We start from the raw sequence: 22,506 nt of genomic DNA, 5'->3' as shown, positions 1-22,506 counted from the left end.
CACTTTATTATTAAGTTTCTCCAAGTTCTTGCTATTTGAGTCTGTCTGGGAACAGGTCCCAAGTTGAGGAGCAACCCACTGCAGTTCTTCATACGTGAATCATGACAAACTGTACATCAAGTCCTAAAATATTAGATAGTATAACGGCTTAATACATTGGTTGCCCCTTAAACTTGATAATATACAAACAATAAATGAATCTCATGATATTCACTTCTCAGACGATGATCATCAAGAGGTATGAGATGATTGAAAATTCTCCATCCTTAATTAAAGGTATTGTATGCAAGAATTGAAAATGAAAAAAAAAATTGATAAGGAGCGTTTGACCGTCTTAACGGGGAAATATGGCATAAATTCAGATTAATCAAGTGACCAGGTCAGTGAGCTTTATATACCGGAGGACTAAATAAAAAAAAAAATTGATAAGGAGCGTTTGACCGTCTTAACGGGGAAATATGGCATAAATTCAGATTAATCAAGTGTCCAGGTCAGTGAGCTTTATATACCGGAGGACTAAATCCTTTAATTTACTGGGTTTTAATTCTACGTAATTATCTTGAGTCCAAATTAGATCCATCTTGGCCTTGCACAGATACAGTTACCGCCATTGGATTTACTATCTTGTTTTAGGACTTCAATTATGTGCAAAATTTCGTGGTTCAAATTGTCCTTTAATTTATAGGCTGCTAGTCTCTTTTTCTGTTTGATCTACGATATTGTCTGATAGATTATCCAAATAACGGATCCAGGGCCTACAAACACGTAAGGGATTATGCTAGAGTTTTATAAGATGTTTCTTGGTCTGGCCCTTCTCCGAGCCTCACAAATAGCGGAAGCTTAGTGCACTAGACTACCTTCTTTTTTCTCTTGGTACATATAAAACTATAAGATGAACTGTCTATCTCAGCTAAGTTTTAGATACAGAAGGTACAATGTTCGAGAAGTGTTATTTTTCTTCATTATTTCTCCCTAGAGGTTATCGTGGAAAATGATTTGTATATAATCAGCAAGATCAAGTTCCAAAATCTGAAAATGTGCATCTGAAAGGAAATAGAAAAGGTACATAAGGTTAAAAAATAAGCCCTGGTTAGTTTTACTTTATAACAAATTTTTCTCACTATGCTTAGTGCACCAAGCTACCTTTTTATCAATATCAATAAAATTATATTTGTCATATTAGAGGAATTGAACTTCATATACAATAATAGTAAGACCATAAAATTTATTGTTACATTAAAGTGATTGAGCTTTACCCAATATAACGTCATTGTTCATACTTGATTTGAACTATATGGTATACATTAATTGCACTACATCCTAACTCAATCTTTATAGTTACTAGATAAATTTTAAGAAACTAGCTTCCTCTGTGACATCTTGAATCAATTGTGTCAAGTTGATATGAGAAGAACCCCTTTCATCCACAGCCATCCTTGCCTTTTCTCCTAATTCTTTAGCTCTTTTTCTTCTCATTTCAGCCTCCATTTCTTCACCCATCACTTCTTCAATGACCATCTTAACATCATCTTTGCTTACTTGTGCTCCCAATTTCTCTTCTTCCCCAAACATCACTTGCTTCTGCACGCCGGCCTTCACTCCTGTCTTTAGTATGTTCACTATTAGCCTCTCATTGCAGAACTGCTCAGCAAACATTGGCCAAGTGATCATCGGCACGCCAGCAGATATACCTTCCAGGCTAGAATTCCATCCACAGTGCGTCAAGAATGCTCCAATTGAAGGGTGAGATAAGATTAGTACTTGTGGCGCCCAACCGCGGATTAGAAGTCCTTGTCCTTTAACTCTTTCCTCAAAATCTTGTTCCACCAGCCAATTTTTGAACTCATCAGACATGTGTCTAACAACCCAAATGAAGGGTCGTTTCGATGCTTCTAACCCGAGCCCCAGCTCTATCATCTGAGACGTGGAAAGACGCGATAGGCTACCGAGACATACAAAGAGTACAGAGTCTTGTTCCCAAGAATCAAGCCACTTTAGGCACTCGTGTTCATCAATTGAAGCCTTGTTCCCTCTTTCAGCTTTGTCCTGTTTATCTTTGTTGCAAAGTGAAACAGGGCCAATGGCCCAAATTCTCTTGCCTTTGGTACTCATCAATCCCTTGACATATTCTTGTTCCAAATCCCCAAAGCTATTAACCACTATCCCAAAAGCTTCCTCTTCTGCTTTCTTCATTTGATCAGCAAATTCTTTCAAATCGGAATTTCTTGGCCTAACAGCATTTCCAAGCTGAGTTTTGTTTAGTTCAATCTTATCAAATAATCCAGGCACTTGAAAGTACTCTGTATCAGACTCTATCTTTTCTAACTCCTCCCAGTCTCTCAAATTGTGTAAGCACAACAAAGAGAAACAACACATCCCATGAAAAACAATCCTGGGGATGTTAAATTTTTGTGCAACATTAGTTGTCCATGGGAAACACATGTCAGATATTATGCAACTTGGTGAAGGTTTGAGTTCTTGCAACACTTCTTCCACCTGGGGTTGAAGTCTGTCCGTAGCATCGAAGAATTTCAACGCGAAATCCATTGATGGAAGCATGTCGAAATTTTCACACCCTTCAGGTAGTCCAACCTCTAAGCTTGGAAAATAGAGGTGAACCACCTGAATCTTTAGTCCTGCCTCTATTGCGCGATCAACGACTTTCTTGAATCTATTGGCATTCAAGTGTGTAGTAAGGATTGTGATTATAACTCCGCGTTGTGCCAGTAGACGCGCAATGTCAATCATAGGGATTGTGTGGCCTTGTGCCATGAAAGGTAACAACACAAAATGTGGCTGCATTGTTGGAACACCCATTGTTAAACAATATTAGTAGTAAAATCAGAGAATGATTTTGTTATTTTTCAGGTTGTTACACTAATCTAACTTAATTTATACATGTTGATTGTGAACTGATGACGCAAGAGCAGACATAAGCATATTCAGCTTTATCTTAATGGCACTATGTGGTTGGCATTATGAATTTGGATTTGTAAGGATGATATTTACTAGACAAAGTGAAGCTTCTAATTCTTGCAATGAACATCTGATAGAGATATTGCTGCATTTCTGTCAAAGTTTTCTTGGAAAAAACACATGATAAGATTAAATATTATACAAGATAGATGTAGTTCACAATAGTACAAATTGCACATTTCCATGAGGCTGATAGGAAGTATATCATCATTCTTATAACACCTTGCTAGTCGGGTGTAGCTAGGTAGGATGAATTTCTTTAATCAAAAATTATATTATTTATATACAATTAAATTCTATATTGATCTCAATTTATGTGACACGAGTATTATTAGATAATTAATTATATTTTTGATATGTTTTTTTAGATATTTTAAATTGTTAACTATTGTAATTTATATATTTATTATATAATTTTTAAATAATATATATTATATTTTTTATTCAAATTTTTGTGGGATTGATAGTCAATTATATATTTAAAATAATTTAAGTTTTTAATTATTTTGATTTATAATATTTTTTCTTCTATTTCAATTTTAAGTGGCACTATCATAATTCGAGAGTCACTCAACTATTTATAACTTTTAAATTTTTAAGTTATTAATTATTGTGATTTATAGTTTTTTTGTACTTTTTAAAAATATATAACAGGTGATTTTTTAAGTTGTTAACTATTGTAATTTATAATATTTTTTATGCAATTTTCAAATAATATATGTTACTTTCCTTGTCCAAACTTTTATGACATCGATAGTCAATTATATATTTAAAATAATTTAAGTTTTAATTATTGTGATTTATAAAGTTTTTCTTCTATTCCAATTTAAGTGTCACTAACATAATTTCTTCAGTCATCCAAATACCTTATATCTTTTAGATATTTTAAGTTTTTAATTATTATGACTTATAGTATTTTTTAGTTATTTTTTTTTGAAATATACAATAAATTAAAAAAATAGACAAATAAATTAAAACGGAGAAAAAAATAAAGGCAGCGGAAAGGAGCAATGATGTTGTGTCAAAGCAGGCATGTTAACCTATAAATTTTTGTAGTTGTTAATTATTGTGATTAATAATATTTTTTACTTATTTTTTTCAAATATATAACAGATTAAATCTTTTATTAGATATTTTAAGTTGTTAACTATTGTAATTTATAATACTTTTTATGTAATTTTCAAATAATACATATTACTCTCCTTGTCCAAATTTTTCTAGTATTGATATTTAATTATATGTTTAAAGTAATTTAAGTTTTTAATTATTGTGATTTATGATATTTTTTCTTCTATTTCAATTTAAGTGGGACAATACTTAGATGACCATAATAATTAATTATGGATGATATAGTAAGCATCAAAATTGAAGTAGTGAAGCAGACATGTCTTAAATGACTTATAATACCTAATTAGAAGTGATATAGCAAAATTACTATAAAAATATTTATGAAAAAAATTTAAGTGGGTCTCACATAGGACGTGAGTTAATTTAAAACATCAAGAGTTAATTTATTATTTTATGTTTATTTTATCCTTTTTATTAAATATTATTAATTTTTTAATACGTAAATGAATTATAATAATTAATTAGGGGTAATATAATAAAATCACGATTGAAGTAGCTGAACCAAGCAACACAAACAGACATGTGTTTTTTGAAACTATAACAAATTAAAAAGAAATAGACAAACAAATTAAAACGAAAGAAAAAATGGGAGACAAGGAAAAGCACCAATGAAGTTGTGCGGCGAAATGGTCGTCAAGTGGATCCTTGTACTTGTTCGAGTTTGTAATGTGGACACTTTTACTTATTTTTTTGTCATCTAAACCCTTTAATCCATTAAAACATAATATTGGTAAGCTGAAAAAATGCACGTAAACACGAATTTTTAGACAAGTGAAGCAACATTTTTCATTTAAAAAAATTAAAAAATTAATTTTAAAAAAGGGACAACAAATAAAAAAAAAAAATTCAAAATCTCTCTCTTCATCATCTACCCCTCCCCCTCTCCTTCCCCTCGTCCCCCACCCCCATCCAGTACGGCATATCCAACCATTCTCTCCTCCCCGTACCCCACCCCCTACCCAGCACACCACCACCATATCCCCCTCCCTCCTTCCCCATCCCTCATGCCCCACCCACCACCACAACAATAACAACAACATCAGCCTACCATTTCCATCCTTGTCCTCCATCCCCACCCCGCACCACCACCATCACATCAATAGTACCAAGTAAATCATCAACTGTACATAAGTTTTTCAAGTATCCGAATTCGATAAATTCGATTTGAAGAGAAATTCATGCTATTTGTAGGAATTCAAAACTTGGGTATAAGCAATTGATAATTCGATATTGAATAAGTATGAGGAAAGTAAAAGTAGTGATTTTTCTGAATTAGTCAAAGATATTTAAAATTAAAAATTTATTACGTTTGTGGATTGAATTTATAGTTGAAAATTTAAATTAATTGGAGAGGAATTTCAATTATTTGAAATGAATTTGATGCTCAATTTGTAAGCAAACATCAAGAAAAAGATTATTAAATTTTTTCTACAATTTGTAAAAGTTATTTATTCAATTAAATTTATTTTAATATTTAATTTCTTATGTGGCATTTAAAAATGATGTCGTATTTTAAAATGACGTGAAATTTAATGCATATTAAAAAATTATGTGAAAATTGACGTGGAGGCGATTATATTACACACACCGAAATAGGGTTTAAAACGTTGAGTTTTATTGAGTTGAAGGATTCAGATAACAAAAAGCTAACTAGACCATTTTGTCGGGTTGTGCCAAAGAAGGAATGTTGACCTTTAAATTTTTTTAAATTGTTAATTATTGTGATTTATAGTATTTTTACGCACTTTTTTAAAAATATATAACAGATTAATTTTTTTAAAGATATTTTAAGTTGTTAACTATTTTAATTTATAATATTTTTTATTTAATTTTCGAATAATACATGTTAATCTCTTTGTCCAAACTTTTGTGGCATTAATAATCAATTATATTTTTAAATAATTTAAATTTTTAAGTATTGTGGTTTGTAATATTTTTTCTTCTATTCCAATTTAAGTGACACAATGCTTAGATAGCCATATTAATTAATTAAGGATGGTATAGTAAAATCACGATTGAAGCAATGAAGCAAATATGTATTAAATGACTTATAATAACTAATTAAAAATGATATAACAAAATTACTATAAAAAGTACTTGTGAAAAAAGTTTAAGTGAGCTCCATATAAGACGTCAGTTAATTTAAAATATCAAGATTTAATTTATTATTTTATGTCTATTTTATCTTTTTTTAATTAAATACTATTAATTTTTTAATACGTAGATGACTTATAATAATTAGTTAGGAGTGATATAGTAAAATTATGATTGAAGCACCTGAAGCAGACATGTTTTAAATGTCTATTTTATTTTTTTTAAATATTATTAATTTTTTAATACTTAAATAATTTATAATAATTAATTAGTAGTGATATAATAAAATCACGATTGAAGCAGCTGAAGCGGGCAACACAAGCATACATGTCGACCTGCTGATTTCTTATCCCCTCTTATAAGTATTTTTATTAAATATTATTAATTTCTTATTACATAAATATTTTATGATAATTAATTAGAGGATGATATAGTAAAATCACGATTGAAGCATCTGAATAAACGTCACAAGAAGACATATCGACCTGCTCCTTGCTTATCCCCTCTTAGAAGTATGTAATAATTATTTTTTATGTAATGTAATAGATATTGAATTTCCGTGATTTATAATTATGTTTTATGTAATGTGTTGTAGATATTGAATTTCTATGAATTCCTTTAATGAAAAATTTCCTTGGTTATACATAACTAAAATTATTTTTTATTTATATATGTAGTTGAATTTTCTATAATTTCTTCGTGTATTTGTTTTTCATCATATTTTGAACCCTCATACGGAAGCGAAGCTACCTTATCTCTGGGATTTCATCTGAACCCCCTTTGATAGGAAATTCATTATTTATACATAATTAAAATTTTATGCTTATATATACATATATAGTAGATGTTGAATTTTCTTCGATTTGTTTATGTATTCTTCGTATTCCAAACTTTCTCGGTAAAAATTCTACCTCTGTTACTAACCTCATGATAAAAGTCCTGACTTCACTACTATTACTTATGAAATTCCTTATTAGCAGCGACGGATCGAAGATTTTGATAAGTTCATGAATGTTAAACTTACATAAATTTTGACTAATTTACCCATAATTACACCATATCTCAACTTTTTGTAAAATTTCGTAAAATTTAATTTTTAATTTTTCAGGTACATAATATTAAAATAGATACATGATTGATGATACATCTTAAGAAATAAATAATTTATTGTAATTATGAAAAATTATGATAATCAACTCATTTAAGGAGTAGTTTACTATGCAGATCTTCTAATTGACATCTAAATATCCCTCCAAAAGGACATTTAGTTAATAATGTAACTTTTTTGAAATATTCTTCTCCAAATTCAACTTTCAGATTCATTCTTCTTTATTTTATTTTTTTCGTGGTGTTTTTTTTTAATATTTTACAATGAATTTGAAATCCTGCAAATAGAGATACAAATATTGATTAAAATGTATCATGATAAGACATGATGTATCAGTATAAAAAAAAATGAGATTTGAAATAAAAGATATAAGAGATACATAATATCAAAAATATATCAGACGCAGAAATACATATTTTAAAAGAAATACATACAGAAACACTTTAACTCTATACTTATATATGAAAGAGATACATATCAAAAAAATGTATTAAATGTACAAATACGAGAATATGCATCTGAAATATGCATATAAAACTAAGATAATTATATATCTTCAGTTAATAAAAATGTATCTCAAATTAAAATTTTCAGATACAAAAATTGCTAAATCTTACGTGCATTTTCATTTAGAAGCAGTGTCTGGCTTTGCAAGTCTCCATCTTTTGTTGTTAAATGGTAGTAATCTTTTCTTGTGTTGATGCTATTTTGCTACTTTTAAGCAATTGAATTTAACTCTTTCTATGGCTATCCTGATGGTGTTTTCGTCGATTTAATATATAATACCGTTAAAATCAACATTGCAAGAATGGTGGTGTTGGAAGGAGAAAGTTTTCTGAAAAATATTTAGAAAAAAAAGGAGTTTAGGTATTAATAATATTAAAGTAATGAAGAGAAAATATTAAGATAATTTTTTTTATGATAATAAATATATCATAATTTTAGGGTTGAAGTTATGTATCTGAAAATTTTAAAAAAATATATATAAATAAAGAATAATTATAATTAATTTTAAGTAAAGAAATTTTTAATAATTTAAATATATTAAGTATTTGACAAAATGGAGGATGGTGACAAAATGCTGATGATGGTCATGAAAGCTCCACATCAATTATTGAGATAGTATTTGATTTCTGAGAGCTCAATGACAAAACTGTCCCTTCGATTTTTTTAAGGCCACTGCTAATTAATTTTGTTTAAAGAAAACGGCGTATAAGATTGTAAACTTCTTGTTGTGACGATAATTGCATTTTCAATATACCCTCTTAAGTGCGGTGGAAATTTCCATCCACAATACAAGATATAGTGGTCTTATGGGTAGATATTAAATTTACCCTCTATAGGTTTAATGTTTAAGATTTTAATATTAAACTAATTATATTTGTAAAGTTATAAATTCTCAATCTATTATTTATAATTTGTATGAATTTTTTGAATAAATAAGTAATTTACATCAAAAAGATAAATAATGGTATTGCTAAATGCGTCAGCTCAGAGGGATGTTTGTCACGGGAACATCTTTAACCAAGAAAGGAAGTTGTTAAGATAAACCTGTCAAACGGGTGGGTTGAACCGGCCCAACCCGGCCCAAATCGATCCACTTAATAAAATTGATTTGGTTTGATCCGGTCCGATCTTGAGCCGGTTAAATTTTTTGGTTGAGCTCGATTAACCTGGTTCGGACCAAGGATGGTTCAGGCCCGTCAGTTAATCGGCCTAGATTAGATTTTTTTAAAAAAAAAATAATATTTGGGCCAAACTAGCTGTTAGCCCAACGTCTATATAGTCGTTTTTGGGTCCTAACAGCTAGTTTGGGCCCATTTATTAAATATTTTTTTTTTCATTTAAAATATTTTTTAATCCCCCAAAAAAATTCTATAAATACCCTACACCTTCAAATCATTTTTCACATAATTTTTCACTCTCTCAAATCTCATTCTCTCTCAAATCTCAATTCTCAATTCTCAAATATTCAATATATTTAAGTTCCTAAAGTGCTCACTTTAATTTTTTAATTTTGTGATTACGAAGTACGAGTGGAAATTTTTAAAGTCGCAACTTTTGGATACTTTCAAAATTTGGTATTGTCGTTCCATCTCTTACGTTTAATTTTTATTTATTGTATTAATTGTTGAATATTTAATTTTATTATATTTGTGTATTTTGAATTTTTTTAATTTAATTTATATTATGGATAAATTAAAAAACATCGCTACTAAAGGTGTTAAAAATTTTTGTCCCAAAAGCGGTAGTGGTAGTAAAAAACGAATTACTAGCGGTAGAGATACTTCAAGTAGTAGATATACCCGTGTGCCTTCGCCTCCGGTACCGTTTGGTACATCTTTTGAGGAAGAAATAGGTGTAGGTGCTCATGGTATGAATTACGTAGAAGCTCAGAAAAATTACGGTATAGAAGAAAAAATAAAGTAGATGCGGTTAATTTAGACGAAGATGATGAAAATATTGGTGAGAGACCCGCAGTAGGAAATGCTAACGTTAGATCTGAATCAGTTAATCTCCCTTTCCGTCCTCCTAGTGCCCCAAGAACTCGTAAAACAACTAGTATTGCATGATAATTTTTTGAACGTATATCAGACACTGAGGTGCAATGCAATATTTCTCAACAAATATATAAGCATAAAAGCGGAGGCAAGTAAGGGGGTACGGGTACGTTAATGAGACATATAGGTGATGCTCACGAAAGAGAGTTAAATATTGCACGAGGTGGTAGGGATGTTGGTGAGCCAACGCAAACTAAAATGGACCCAGCAACCGATCAGGTAACGAAGAATTATAATAAATTGAGGGACCGGGAAGAAATAGCTAAAATGGTAGTTGTGGTTTGTTTGCCTTTTAATTTTCCTTCTTCTGATGCCTTTATTCATTATATTCAAGAAATTTATACTCGTATGTTTAATAGTGTTCCTAAAATTACTTGTCGGTCTGATATTCTTAGACTTCATTCACAATATTATTTTTATTTATCAACATTGTTAAAAAACATTCAATGTAGATTATCTCTGACTTCTAATCTTGGTCATGCTATAAATAAAAATGATTATTTAATCGTTACTTGTCACTGGATGAATAGTAATTTTGTGATACAAAAACGTATTCTTGATTTTTAATATGATGAAGATCGTAAACATATTGGAGATTTTATTGCTGATTCTATTATTAAAATTGCCGAATTTTCTGGTATCGAAAATAAAATCTCAAGTATTGCTTTTGATAATGCTTCTAACAACAAAACTGCTATAAAAAAAATTAAAATCTAAGTTATCTCCTCTGTTGCCTGAAATGTTTCATATTAAGTGTGCATGTCATATATATAATTTAATTGTAAAAGATAGTCTTGAGTTTTTTTAAGTTTTATATTGAAAAAATCCATCTTGCTGTTAGTTTTATTCAAGAAAATAATCGTAGATCGAGAAATAGAGAATTTAAAGTTAAACGTCAAGAAAATGGACTTGCACCGATATTGATGCTTGAGGAAATTGATATTAGATGGAATTCTACGTATGATTTTTTAAAAACTTGTTATGAATGTAGAGTTCCTATTACACTAACTTTTAACCAACATTGCGCTTCGTTTGCTGATTGTATGCTACAAAATTCTGATTGAGTTGTAATTAATGATCTTATTAAGTTTTTAGAAAAATTTTATGTAGCTGCAGTTGAATTTTTGGTGCTTATTATAATATTTTGACATATATAGCTGATATTTTTGATTTGCTCAAAGAATATAAAAATAAAAAAGCTTATAAAGAAGTTGTTGGTGTCATGCTTACTAAATTTTAAAAATATTTTTTTCTGCTTCCCCCTATTTACTTGATTGGTGCTATGTTAAATCCGTGCATGAAATATAATACTATGTGTTACTTTAGTACTATTATTTATGGTAACTTAAAAATAAATACTAACAATGATTCTGAACAAGTACAACCTGATTTGTGGAAGGCTATGGGTGATGTGATTTAATACATATAAAAATTATATAATCACTATACTGATTTAGTTGATTTAGTCGTACTACAAATATCACTCCAATTGTCGTTCCTCATCCTCCCGAGGAACCATCATCTTCTAAAAGGCCGGCACATAGTGGTTTCCCTGATTCCTTTTATGATTTACCTTGTTGGAACAGTGTTGATGTGAGAGCTTACACATCAACTTATCGGGAAGTGCTGAAATATTATCTTCGATCACCGCCAGAGGATCGCAGACGAAGGATCAATACGTTGGGTTGGTGGAGGAGTAATGAAACACAATATCATGTGCTTTCAAGATTAACAAGAGATATTTTGAATGTTCCAATGTCAACCGTTACATCAGAGAGGGCATTTAGTCAAGGACGATAGCAGCTTGGAGACAACCGACACTTATTGGGAAGCAATGCAATGAATGTTCTAGTTTGCCTCAGAGATTGGATTAGATCGGAAAGAAGAAACCAAAGAATGGAACCGGAGCTGAACGACGAGCAGAGACTTGAAGAAATTATGTTTTCACGAGAGAACTCAGCAGAATCAAGTGCAATGCATGATTTTACCCCAGTTGACTTTGACTATCCTATGCAAGTTCCCGTTAATATTAACATGAATGAGTTGAAAAAATGATGCATAATTTGTAGATTTTTCATTCATGTAAATTATAAATTTTGGATCATTTCGCAATCAATAAAATTCAACATTCATTCACTCTTTAGTCCTTACTTTGTAATTTTTTTCATTTAGTGATTTAAATTGAATTTCTAGTTTAAATTAAAAACTTACTTTTAATATATTATTAATTTACTATCAAGTATTATTAATTTATTATATTAAGTAGCATATGTTTTGTATATTTGTGTATATATCTTCTATAGATATGTATGTTTAATGTATACATGTGTATATGTTTTATAAATTATATATGTATTGTAGTATAAATATATATATATACACACACACACACACACACACACACATATATATATATTGTAGTATATGTTTTATTTAAATTGGTACCTGTATCTTGAATGGTGCGTATATATGTGCATATATCTTTGATACACGTGTATATTTAACGTATACATGTGTATATATTTTATAAATTAGTATAGAACTCTCTCTCTCTCTCTCTCTCTATATATATATATATATATATATATATATATATTGTAGTATATTTTATTTATAGTAGTACATATACATTGAATGGTGCGTATATCTGTGTATATGTCTTCAATAGACGTGTATATTTAACGTATACATGTGTATGTGTTTTATAAATTAGTATATAACTATATATATATATATATATATATATATATATATTGTAATGTATATATATCGTAGTATATTTTATTTAAAGTAGTACATATACATTGAAAGGTGCATATATATGTGTATATATCTTCTATAGACGTGTATATTTAACGTATACATGTGTATTTGTTTTATAAATTAGTATGTAACTATATATATATATATATATATATATATATATATATATATATATTGTAATGTATATATATTGTAGTATATGCTTTATTTAAAGTAGTACATATACATTGAATGGTGCGTATATATGTGTATATATCTTCTGTAGACATGTATATTTAACGTATACATGTGTATATATTTTATAAATTAGTATATAATTATATATAACTATATATATATATATATATATATATATATATATATATTATAATGTATATATATTGTAGTATATTTTATTTAAACTAGTACATATACATTGAATGGTACGTATATATGTGTATATAACTTCTATAGACGTGTATATTTAACGTATACATGTGTATTTGTTTTATAAATTAGTATATAACTATATATATATTGTAATGTATATATATCGTAGTATATTTTATTTAAAATAGTACATACACATTGAATGGTGTGTATATATGTGTATATAACTTCTATAGACGTGTATATTTAACGTATACATGTGTATTTGTTTTATAAATTAGTATATATATATATATATATATTGTAATGTATATATATTGTAGTATATTTTATTTGAAGTAGTACATATACATTGAATAGAGCGTATATATGAGAATATATCTTCTATAGGCATGTCTATTTAACGTATACATGTGTATATGTTTTATAAATTATTATATAACTATATATATTGTAGTATATTTTATTTAAACTTTAAAGTAGTACATATACATTGAATGGTGCGTATATATGTTTAATTGTGTATATGTGTATATATTTTTTAAACTGTAATGTATTGTTTAAAGTATTTAAATGTATATAGATGGGTATAGATAGTGTATATTGAAAAAAACTTTTTTTGTTGATCGGGTTGATTGGATTTTAAATCGGGTTTGATCAGGTTTAAGTGGGTTTGATCTGGTTGGGTTAAGTGGGCTGGGTTAGGGCTATTTTTAAAAAATTTACTGTTGAGTCTGAACCAGCCCACTTAACCCCAACCCGGCCTCGGCCCGGCCCGATCCACAAATTGGATAAATTTAATGGGCCGATTTCGGGTTGACCCGGCCAGACCTACTTAACACCCTTATGTTAAGATGAAGGTGATGACGAGTAATCTTCCTAGATGGTCACTCATGTTTGGGAAAATACCTACAAATATCATTTTTGTTTCATTTAAGACAAGAATATCACCCAACTCTTTTTGTTTTTCTTAAAATATACTTAACACCTCAAAAACCTTTTCTCTCCTACTTGAAATGTCATGTCATTAATTTTTTTTTTATAAATAGATCTATTTAACTTATTAAACTTATTTAACTAAAGTTTTTTCCTAATTTTTTTAAAAATTACACATGATATATTAATCATTGAAGATTAATAATTTAACTACACAAAAGCTTGAATTATTTTATTTGATATGTACTTCTCAAAATTTCTTTTATTTACTTATTTATTTCACTACTTAATAATATTTAAAACTCAAGTACTTATGAAATTTGATACTCATTTAATTCTTTTTTGTTATTTATTTTATATATTAACAACAACAACAACAAACCCAGTGTGTTCCCACACAGTGAGATTTGGGGAGGGAAAGATGTACGCACTCCATACCACTACCTCCGGAGAAGTAGAAAGCCTGTTTTCGATAGACCCCCAGCTCAAGACAAGAAAATTTTATATATTAAAGATTGTTACAATGTAAAAGAAATAAAAACGACAGATTTCATATATTTTAGACATGAAATTTGTTATTTATATGAAAATAAAAGAATAAAATTTATTTTTTTGGATTATACAAAAGAATTTTTGAATTAATATAATCCAAAGACATTATATTACCTTCAAATATAGTGTAATAAAGAGTAAAAAAATATAATTTGATATTTAAAAATATTGATGGCAAACCTATGGTATTTTTTGTTGCCAAACAAAATTCAATAAAAAAAAATTTAATATGTATTATCACCTGAAAATTTAATTTGGACACAAATTAATTGCAAATTCTTATGCAAGATAATTTTTGATAAATATAAAGTGAAAAGCTGATTTTTTTTCTTGCAAATTTTTTACAAGTTATTGTCCATAAATAAATCAAGTAAATCCGTAAGATAAGACATAAAAATTTAGAAAAAAAATATATTATTTTTAATTTAGTTTCTTTACTTTTTTTTTTGTGATCCTTATAGTTATATTTTATTTTATTATACAATTAAATGCTAATTTATATCCGTATTTCACTCTAAATACATCAACAACAAAGAATAATTGATTGAGTAATATTTTAAACATTTATTTGTAATAGTACTGAAGAAGGTATCATTCTGTTAATATTTCTTAAAAAAATTTATTTGTTTCAAGACTACATAAATTTTCTTTCCTTCAAAAAAAGGGATATTATTCTTTTTTTCTCACATAAATAACAAACTTAAGGTCTAAAATATGAAATTCATCATTTTATTTCTTTTACATTTTAAGATTTTTTAGTATATAAAATAAACGACAAAAAAAATTATTGTACCAATTCATTTAAGTACTTGTATTTTAAAACTATTATTACGTGGTGAAATAAATAATTAAGTAAATTTTTTTTTTAAGAGTACATATCAAATAAAATAACCTAAGCTTTTGGTATAATTAAATTAATCTTTAATGATTAATATATCATGTATATTAAAAAAAAAATTAGGATAAATCTTTAGTTAAATAAGTTTGATAAGTTATACATTTATAAAAAAAAAAAAAAAATTTTAATGACATGATATTCCAAGTAGGAGTGAGAAAGATTTTGAGGTGTAAGTATATTTTAAGGAAAATAAGAAAAATTGAATGATATTTTTATCCTAAATAAAATAAAAGTGATATTTATAGGTAATTTTTTAACCATGCGTGACTATTCAGGAAATTTACTCAGGTGCTGACATGATAGTGGAGCCACTATTTTCATAAAAGAAAATTAAAATATAAAAAATAAATATATAAAAAATTGAAAAAAGATTTAACATATAATAAATATATAAATTAAAAATATAAATATTTTAATAATTTTTTCTTCTTTAATTTTTGTTACTATTACTTATTTCATATAGTTCAATTATAATATTATTTTATTGTAATACCATTCTACTATTATATATTACTTTTTTATTTTTATTATTTTTTATTTTAATTTTATAACTATCATAAAATAAGATCTACCTACGCTGTATTCTTCTCCTCCTCGAGATCCTATTTTTAGGTATTAATTTTAGTATCGACTGAAAAAGATGCACGTGGCAAAACCGGTCAGTTTCATTGCTAAATTGATGATGTAAGGGCAAACATATGCATATTAAACAAATCTTATCTCTGACAGATACATGATAATGTTGAATCACCACACGTTAATATTCATCTCATTAAATTTCACAAAGTGGAACGTCTGGTCTCTTTTTGGCATTTCTGTTTTGGCTAATATTAACGTGAACGTCATGAAATTACTCTTAATGGACGAAGGGTGAGTCATTAAATATTTGAACTTAATGTTTAAATTGACTTTCCACGTGTAACGTCATGAAATTACAGTTAATGAACGAAGGGGGAGTTTTTCATTTAACATTTGAGCTTAATATTTAAATTGACTTTCCACGTGTAATATGTACAACAACCCAAGTGACTTTCTTTTCAACAAATTTTTGCATTCTTCAGTCTATTTTTGTAATCAAATTTTACTATATTAGTAATGTATGTCCCAGCCTCTCTCTCGGGGTGCTTTTGCATATATCTTTTTTAGCAGTGGAGTAAAAATTTTCATTAAAGTGATTTAAAAGTATATATATGAATTAATTAAAAAAATTTAACATTTATAATATAAACATAAAGAAATTAATTATATATAAATACTATAATATAGTTATTTATTAACAAAAAATTAAATAACCCAAGTATATGCTAACTCTGCCCTGCTTCTTTCTATTTTGTCTGCCTACTCACTCTAGTGAAATTTTGCATGAGATATGTCAATTCATGCTTGTATGAGACTTTTTTTTATTGACAAGTGAACTTTAGTGGGTCTTACTTATAAGTTAAAAAATCATACCTAAACTATAAAAAAGTAAAAACCTTTTACCCCTTAGAGCTGACATGGAAAAAACTTAATTATTAAATTAAAAAAGGCGGATCTACATAAAAAATTAATGCAAAAATAAAAATAAAAAATAAAATACTCACTCTACCCAATTTCCAGCATCCATCTCCCCTCCCCCACCTCCAAACCATCATCTTCTTCATCACCCCACCCCCAACCATCATCTTCTTCATCACCCCCATTCCCAAACTCTAACCCCATCCCAAGCAACATTTTTTCTTCATCACCCCCATCCTAAACTCAATCCCACCGAATCAATGTCAATTTCACTAATTTTAAAATCTCAAAATAAAATTTGAATTATTAATTTCGAATTAAGCTTAAACGAGTTTGCCAAAATTCAAATTGAATTTGTTGTTTTCATTTCGTCGGTGTTTCGTTGAACTCAAACGGTGACGAATATCTCCATATCCACTAATCTCAAAGATGAAGCATCAAATTATCCCGACATAATCACCATTGAATCTTCCCATTCCAACCCCAATAAGGGTGCTGGTACTACCACCACCACTACTCCTTCTTCCTCATCGTTTCCAACAAACACATCACCACAAACTCAGAAATCCAATTTCAAATATCCAATCAAAAATCACAAAACTCAGATAGATTTTCTCTAATTACTCAACAAATTGATCACAATTTCAAGCAAAAGTAACAAAATTCAGATGAATTTTTCTTAATAATACAACAATTTGTTACAATTTCATTCAAAAATCACAACATTCAGATGAATTTTCTTTAATTTGGTAATCCGAAGATAAAATTGAGGAGAAAATGATAAAAATTGGTTGATAAAAGAGGGATTGACTTTGAAAACTTTCAGTTTCAAGTTGCAACACCCGATCGATCCCGAAGCTGTACACAAACTCTACTCTTCACCGCATGCAAAAAAAGGTAACGAATAGAAAAGAAAGATGGAAGAGAAGACTAATATAATACTAGTCCAAAGAAGAGAAGAAAGAGAAAACAAATATAAGGGGACATCAGTGAATAAAAATGATAGTGAATGATGAAGAAGAAGAAGAAAAAATAATGACAGATGACAAAAATAAAAATAATAAGGAGATTTTAATATTTTTTATTATTTTTTTCGTATAATGCTGATGTAGCACTGACGTGGCAGCGCATGTAAAACACTATACTATATGCAAGTGGTATAATGCTTTACAGGGTGTAGAAAGTTTCACTTTTTTATAGCTTAGGTGTGTAATAGGTCACTAATATAGTTTAGGTGTGACTTCGATTTTTCTTGTATAGTTTGGGATAAAAACGATGCATTTTCCCTTATTATTAAGAGAATTAAATATATAAATATATACAAATTAATTAAAGAAGATTCAATATCTATTATATATATAAAAATAATTTTAATTATATATAAATTGTTAGGTTTGAAATTTAGCTGGCGTCATGCAGAAACTCATATAATTACAAATTATATTGCCAATAAATCAGATTACGAAGAAAAATATATTAAAGCCATATTATTAATATTGTTTCATCAAACGACCTACATATTAAAATCTAATATTGAAAAACATAAAATCTATTGGGAGAAATCTCCCCGTAAACAAGACTCTTTGAAGATTACATTATGGATGACACTGTATTGTTGTATGAGAAGAGGGATTTTTCTATTTATAGAGATCTAAAATCTTTCTTTCAAGAAGGAGGTTAATCAAATATGAAAGAATTTTATATTTTTCTTTTAGGAAAACTAGTAATTATGATATTATTTATTTTTCGTTAATACAAAATTAATACTCAAATATGGTAAAAAAATTAGGATAAAAATTCTAACATAAATAATTTATTTTTTCACTAAAAGAGAAGATTCAGCTAAATTCCCGAGTATATGCTTGTTCCGTCCTGCTTCTTCCTATTTTCTCTACTAACTTTTCTACGCACTTTGGTGAAACAACTGCAATCCACTATGATGACTTGCGTGTGTCCAACACGATACTAGCGACTAGGTCCATCATCAATTTCTTCAGCTAATAATAGAATAAGTTTTATGCGATTTCAATGCAGTAGTGAGAACCAGATCCCTCACCAGGTTCTACGACTAATAACCAAAGCTAAAGAATAAACACAGAGAACTGAAAGTAGGGAAGACAAAATGTTTTATGTGAAAACCTTCTTACACAAGGGAATAAAAGTACGACCTATCCCAGTAGGATTTCTTAATAACTTCACTAAAATAAAAGCAACTTTCAGATTACAACCTGGGAATTAAACTCTTAATCCCTCACCCTCATAATAACTCTATTGTAAGCACTCTCTACAATAACTCTATTGCAAATACAACTAAGGCTAATTCTATCTTACAAAGGTACTACCACGACTAACTCTAGCCTCCAACAGTATAATGGCTACTCTAGCCACAACTAAAATCTACAAAAGAAGAGAGGAAATAAAATACTTGCACAAGTTTCTTAAAGAAGAGTAGGTTTATCTAATACCCCAAAAATCCAAACCAATGTTAGCAACATGTTCCAAGCTCATTCATAATACCTTATAGTTCTTTGGTAATTTTACAAGTGAGTTTGTTGTATATTAAGACATCAAATAACTCTCAGCTATTAGACGAATCAAAATAATCCTTACTGATTGAATTTTTGATAAGAATATTACTTTATTCAAATTTAAACAAGCATATCTTTTATTCTACTTAGAATTTTCCAGATCAAGACCCACTAAAATGTAGAAAATTGAATTAGCTTTCTGACAATACTAATTTCGCCCAAATTCGATACTCGGGTGAGAAGTTATGACACTTTTAGTGCAAAACAGTAGCCCAATGCGATAAGACCGTGTCGCGGTGATGGACAAAATCATGTTCGTTCTTTTTCAGTGTGTCACCGTGGTTTCCATCGCATCGCGCCAAGGGGCTATTTCACAATTTTCTTTTCCAGTAGGGCACCACTATTGGTACCGTGTCGAGTCAAGCTTCCTGTTGGGGATTGTCCGTTTCCAGAGCCTAACACGATAGCACTGAGTCACGCTGTTGGGCAAAATGGGAATTGTCCTTTTTCCAGTGGCCCTGTGCGATTGCACCACATTGCGCCTACATGCAAAATCAGGATTTCCAGTTTCGTGATTTAAATTTTAGGGACCATTTAGTCTTTTCCCCTAGGCCCTAAATCCATCCAAAACCCGAAATTAAAACCCTAAATAAGCATTATATGCCCTATTACTCACAAATCCTCTTCAAGCAGCTAATCCTCTTTCAAGAACAAACCCTAGACCTTCACGATCCAAGATCAAATCTCAAGAATTCACCATCAATTCTCACAAATTCATTAACCCAGGTATGTTAAGTGTTCACCCATGGGCCCCTTTCACCCATGGAGTCCAAGTATCCAATTTTAGATTCAAAGTTGTGATCTTTACAAATTATTGTGATCCTAAATTGGAATTTTTACCATGAACTCCCATGAATTGTAATTCTATACCATGTTTACATGAAATTGTTGTTGCTATCAAACCCCACATGTTTTAATGTTGTTATTCACTGATTTAAATCATACTTAGTGATGTTGATGTTGAAATCATGCTATTACTACAAGCTTTAAATTGTTCCCATGCTTAGCTTAAACTATGAATATCAAGTGGTTGACGAAATTCCTATAAAAGTGAATTTGAATAAATGCTTTCATATTATGTCCTCAAAGTTTTATTACTATTTTGCTATTATTGCTATCGAGTCCTGGGAATTATGAATACCCAAAAAACATAGCTGTCTAATTAGTCTCATTATCTTCAGAATAGTTTCAAAATATGCTATAAGCATTATCAGTTCAGTCAATTATCATAATTAGTTAATTTTAGAACAATTCAGTATTCCGATTCAGTTCAGTTAGGAGTAGGATTTAGCATCAGGCAAACTCAGGGATGGGGGCTCACCTGCCATTTGAGGCTGTGACCTTTAGTGGTAGTCCTCGCATTCCATAACTACGTAGCCAATGCAGGTTGAGATGTTAACCTGCTAGTTAAGGGTTGATCTTATACGGGTACCTGCCATTTGAGGGTAACCCTTAGTCCTTTGGGATAATACTTTACTGGATCCACACAGCTAGTGTTAGTACCCGTGGCACGGTACTAACACCCTTCCAACTGGGATCATAGGTTGGACCCCAAATTACTCATTGAGGCATGTAGGTTAGAAGATAGCTCCCACAGTCTCAGTTCAGAAATCAACTCAGTAACTCAATTTTAATTTTGCTTGACTATAACATATAGATAACAGTCATTTAGTTATCAGATTTTAATATTTTAGTTTACAGATTATATTCTAAATATGTATTATGTTTGGTCATGCATTCTCAGTATTTACAGATTTCATGCATTCTATTCAGTACTTCATGCTATGCACTCAGTCAGTTATTACTCCTGTATATGAAATCATGTATATCAACCTACCTCATTTATTATACCAGTACATTCAAAGTACTAATTGCATACTCTTTTCTTGTGTTATGATGTATCATATCATAGGTTTGAACGCTCAGTTCCCCAATCGCGCATAGACTTTCCATATTATTAGCCTTAGTAGTGGTGAGTCCTCATATTTCAAGGACAAACTATATTTATTTTCATGCTTTCATCTTAGTAGTTAGATGGAGTTAGTTGGGGCCTGTCCCATCAACTTTTATTCAGTCAGTTTTAGAGGATTTCGGATATTTCAGACAGATTGTCAGTTTTGTTATTATTTTATTAGCTTAAGACAGTTTTGAGATTCATGATCTAGTATTGTTTTTAGTTGCCAAAACCTTATGGCTTATCAGTTGTTCTTCTGCATCTGTTATTATATTATTCAACGCTCATAGCAGGTACCAACTCATGGCTTAGCTTGTGGTCTCTTGGGACTGTAAGCATCGTGTGGTGTCTAGGGTATACACTCGGGGCGTTACAAACTTGGTATCTGAGCCTAAAGTTCTAAAGCGTCCTAGGGAGTTTAAAAGCCGCGTTAAGTAAAGTCTTGTGCATGGGTATAAAGCGCGCCATTCTTATGGGCAAGAGGCTATGAGGTATTTTAGGAAAAGTTCCCTTCTTTCAGTGTTTATATCGTGCAAGTGAGCATGAGATTAAGTTAAACTCTCTGTCTAATCCAAATTTTCCTTCCATTTATAGAATATACTTCCTAGAAAGACAAATAAAAGAAGAAATATAAACTAGCCAACACCTCCGTCCATGCAGAAAGATCCCTTGAATGAGAATGTTTCTCATGCAAAGTTCAGAGCTGTATTCACTACTCTAGCTTACTCTGTAGAAGCTCAGAATGCTCAGCCAGCCGCTGTTTCGGCCAACCCAGTAGCCAATACTGCCGCAACTAGGATTCGGGACTTTACCGAATGAATCCTCCTCTGTTTTTAGGATCCAAATCTTAAGACGATCCGTAGGAATTCTTAGACATGGTCAATAAGGTAACAAATATTATGGGGGTAATTTCTAGTGAGTGTGTTAAATTGGCTGCTTACTAATTGCAAGATGTAGCTTATACATGGTTTAAGTAGTGGTAGGTAGATAAAGGTGCAGATGCAAGGCCTATAGAATGGGAAGAGTTTGCTACTAACTTTTTAGTTCTTTCTGTTGGAGTTAAGAAATACCAAGGTGTTTAA

At 29.6% G+C, this 22,506-nt stretch overlaps 1 protein-coding gene across 1 annotated transcript; it reads right to left on the bottom strand.

Moving 5' to 3' along the window:
* Window positions 1–1,211: 1,211 nt before the first annotated feature.
* Window positions 1,212–3,156, bottom strand: LOC107843377 (UDP-glycosyltransferase 73C4). Its single transcript, XM_016687644.2, has one exon. The coding sequence runs from the start codon at window positions 2,815–2,817 to the stop codon at window positions 1,342–1,344; it is 1,476 nt and encodes a 491-aa protein (XP_016543130.1). The 5' UTR covers window positions 2,818–3,156; the 3' UTR covers window positions 1,212–1,341.
* Window positions 3,157–22,506: the final 19,350 nt, after the last annotated feature.

The sequence above is a fragment of the Capsicum annuum genome, chromosome 10, assembly GCF_002878395.1.
Source record: "Capsicum annuum cultivar UCD-10X-F1 chromosome 10, UCD10Xv1.1, whole genome shotgun sequence".
In the NCBI taxonomy this organism is placed as follows: Eukaryota; Viridiplantae; Streptophyta; class Magnoliopsida; order Solanales; family Solanaceae; genus Capsicum; species Capsicum annuum.
The sequence above is the reverse complement of the archived record's forward strand: the minus strand, read 5'-3'. Positions and strand labels throughout refer to the sequence as shown.

Coding starts and splice junctions, on each gene's coding strand:
- LOC107843377 (XM_016687644.2), bottom strand. CDS start 2,817: ATGGGTGTTCCAACAATGCAGCCACATTTTGTGTTGTTACCTTTCATG.